Source organism: Dendroctonus ponderosae, unplaced genomic scaffold, assembly GCF_020466585.1.
Source record: "Dendroctonus ponderosae isolate FM_Combo_2020 unplaced genomic scaffold, Dpon_F_20191213v2 Dpon_F_20191213_5, whole genome shotgun sequence".
NCBI lineage: Eukaryota > Metazoa > Arthropoda > Insecta > Coleoptera > Curculionidae > Dendroctonus > Dendroctonus ponderosae.
In genome coordinates, this window is record NW_026018715.1 from 15,160,428 (window position 1) to 15,162,372 (window position 1,945).

The 1,945-nt window shown below is 39.8% G+C and overlaps 2 protein-coding genes across 2 annotated transcripts in view; both read left to right on the forward strand.

Annotated features, from left to right (window-relative positions):
* Positions 1 to 1,945, forward strand: part of LOC109542034 (muscle-specific protein 300 kDa) — a gene marked incomplete in the record, with an annotated part of 344,492 nt that overhangs the window by 275,579 nt on the left and 66,968 nt on the right.
* Positions 950 to 1,945, forward strand: part of LOC109544207 (ras-related protein Rab-3) — a 4,420-nt gene continuing 3,424 nt past the window's right edge. The window contains exons 1-2 of the mRNA XM_048666381.1: positions 950 to 1,070; positions 1,124 to 1,209. Coding sequence (XP_048522338.1) covers positions 1,058 to 1,070; positions 1,124 to 1,209 — 99 coding nt within the window. The 5' untranslated portion in view covers positions 950 to 1,057. The remainder of the gene's footprint in view (positions 1,071 to 1,123; positions 1,210 to 1,945) is intronic.

The window sequence follows — 1,945 nt, forward strand, 5'->3', positions numbered from 1 at the left end:
AATACGGAAACAATGAAGCAGTTTCTCTTATGCAGTGTTTCGGGCGATTTGGAAGTTCCGAAGTTCAATTTTCCCGCGGCTTCCCGGACGTTGAGCACTTTCGCACGGCCGCCATTCTATCGATTTTCCGGGAGACCGAAAAGCTTTTCCTTGAAGCTGGGCATTCCGACAGCTGATCGATTTCGAGCCAGACCCGTGAGTTTTCCCAGTTTTTCCACCGGAAAATTAGAAATAGTTGCCACTTTCCGGCCGGTGCGTTTACGAGTAGAGTAGTTGGTGACCAGCGAATCTGCAGAAGGACAGAGGCCAGTTAGCAGAACCGTAGAGGTAACAAAGAGAGAATTTTCCTATCAAATATGTAAACACCCACGCTCAGCCCATTGATTAGTCTGATACGTTTTTGGCTTGGTCTAATTTAAATTAAAGCTCTGAGTGTTGCAGGAGGCGCGTTGTTTTCCTCGATTTTGCAGGCTCAAGTGTTAGTGTTAGTAGGCCGTTCATCAACAGCAAGGGGGTTTAGATGATTTCATTTTTTAACATGGTTTAATTCCTGTTGAAGGCCCACATCAATTTCCACAAGATTCCCAGCCATTGACCGAAAAGTTTGACCTAAAAATGTGATGCGCAAGAACTTGACTTTGGCGTGAAAAATGAATGGGCTTGAGTCTAGTTGGGGACAACAATTACGCTTTAAACTACTGAAAATATAGCGAATAAACGGGCAGCGAACCAAGAGAAAAAAGAGTTACAATGAGCACTCTACAGTGCCAGAGTCAAGATTTCCGTTCAGCTGCAAAAAGCTCATATTTCCCAATTAGTTCCTCAATTAACGTTTTTTATTCAATGCACGCTCAACATCAAGCAAATTTAGTCGCCTAATTACGTGGTGAACTGACAAAATCCCATTCAGTAGGAAATTAAGCCAGATAGCGGCTATTTATCAGGCAAAATTACCATTCGAATGGAGGCATTTGCTGCTTTAAACCTACTGACGTTCCGTTATCGGTCGTTAATGTAGTTCGAGTTCCATATTGATCGTTTGTGTTGCGAAGCGATCATGCCAAAATCCGGTAAAAGTTGCACAATTTCGGGATTTTTCCCAAACTAATGCCTTTCTCATCAGGTGATGAACCGTTTGAGTTAAGGAAGCAACGCTCTCGCTTCCTTTCCTGGGTGGAGATTCCATTGGGATATTTTACTGAACACTCTGTAAGTTCGTTGTTTCAGGATTTTACCGATGAGCGGATTCGGTTTGGCCACCTGGCAAACCAGATTTGTCATATTTGGACTTTTGGCAGAGGTATTTAGAGAGATGGTTGAGAACTGGGTGTGAAAAGGAAATTGTTCCCACTGGTATCAAAAGAGTTTTTTCAGTTCTTCGGGCTTTAGACCGCCCACATAGCAAAATGATATTCCCAGAATATGCCTGGAACATTCATGTGATGTACATGCATATTCCTGGGACATACATGAGTTACATACATGTTCTGGGAATGTACATGGTATGTTCAGTGAATGTATATGGTATGTTCAGGGAATATACATACATATGTAACGAAAGAAAAACGATACGTTATTTCCTCTTATTAGTTTATTCACATATTTAAGTATTTACTGATGTAATTTTTCAACAACAAGAGTTACTTGCAACTAATCTAAAACTAATTAAATGGATAATAAATAAATTAAAATATAACTTGTAACTACGGACTAAAAATCCAAATTAACATTTTCAGCATTTTTGCCGTTGTCGCAATGATGTGCAGCTGTGAGATAAAACACAAACCTTTGTCTAAAAAACTGCACTTATTATTTTATATTCCTTACATGTTCCCGCTCTGTGGCTCTTGCCCTTTCATTTTGTTCCCGATCAATTAAAGTGTTTCGCAATGTGCTCTTAACAAAAATTCTATAAGCAATTACAAATTTTAATATTGGTCACAAC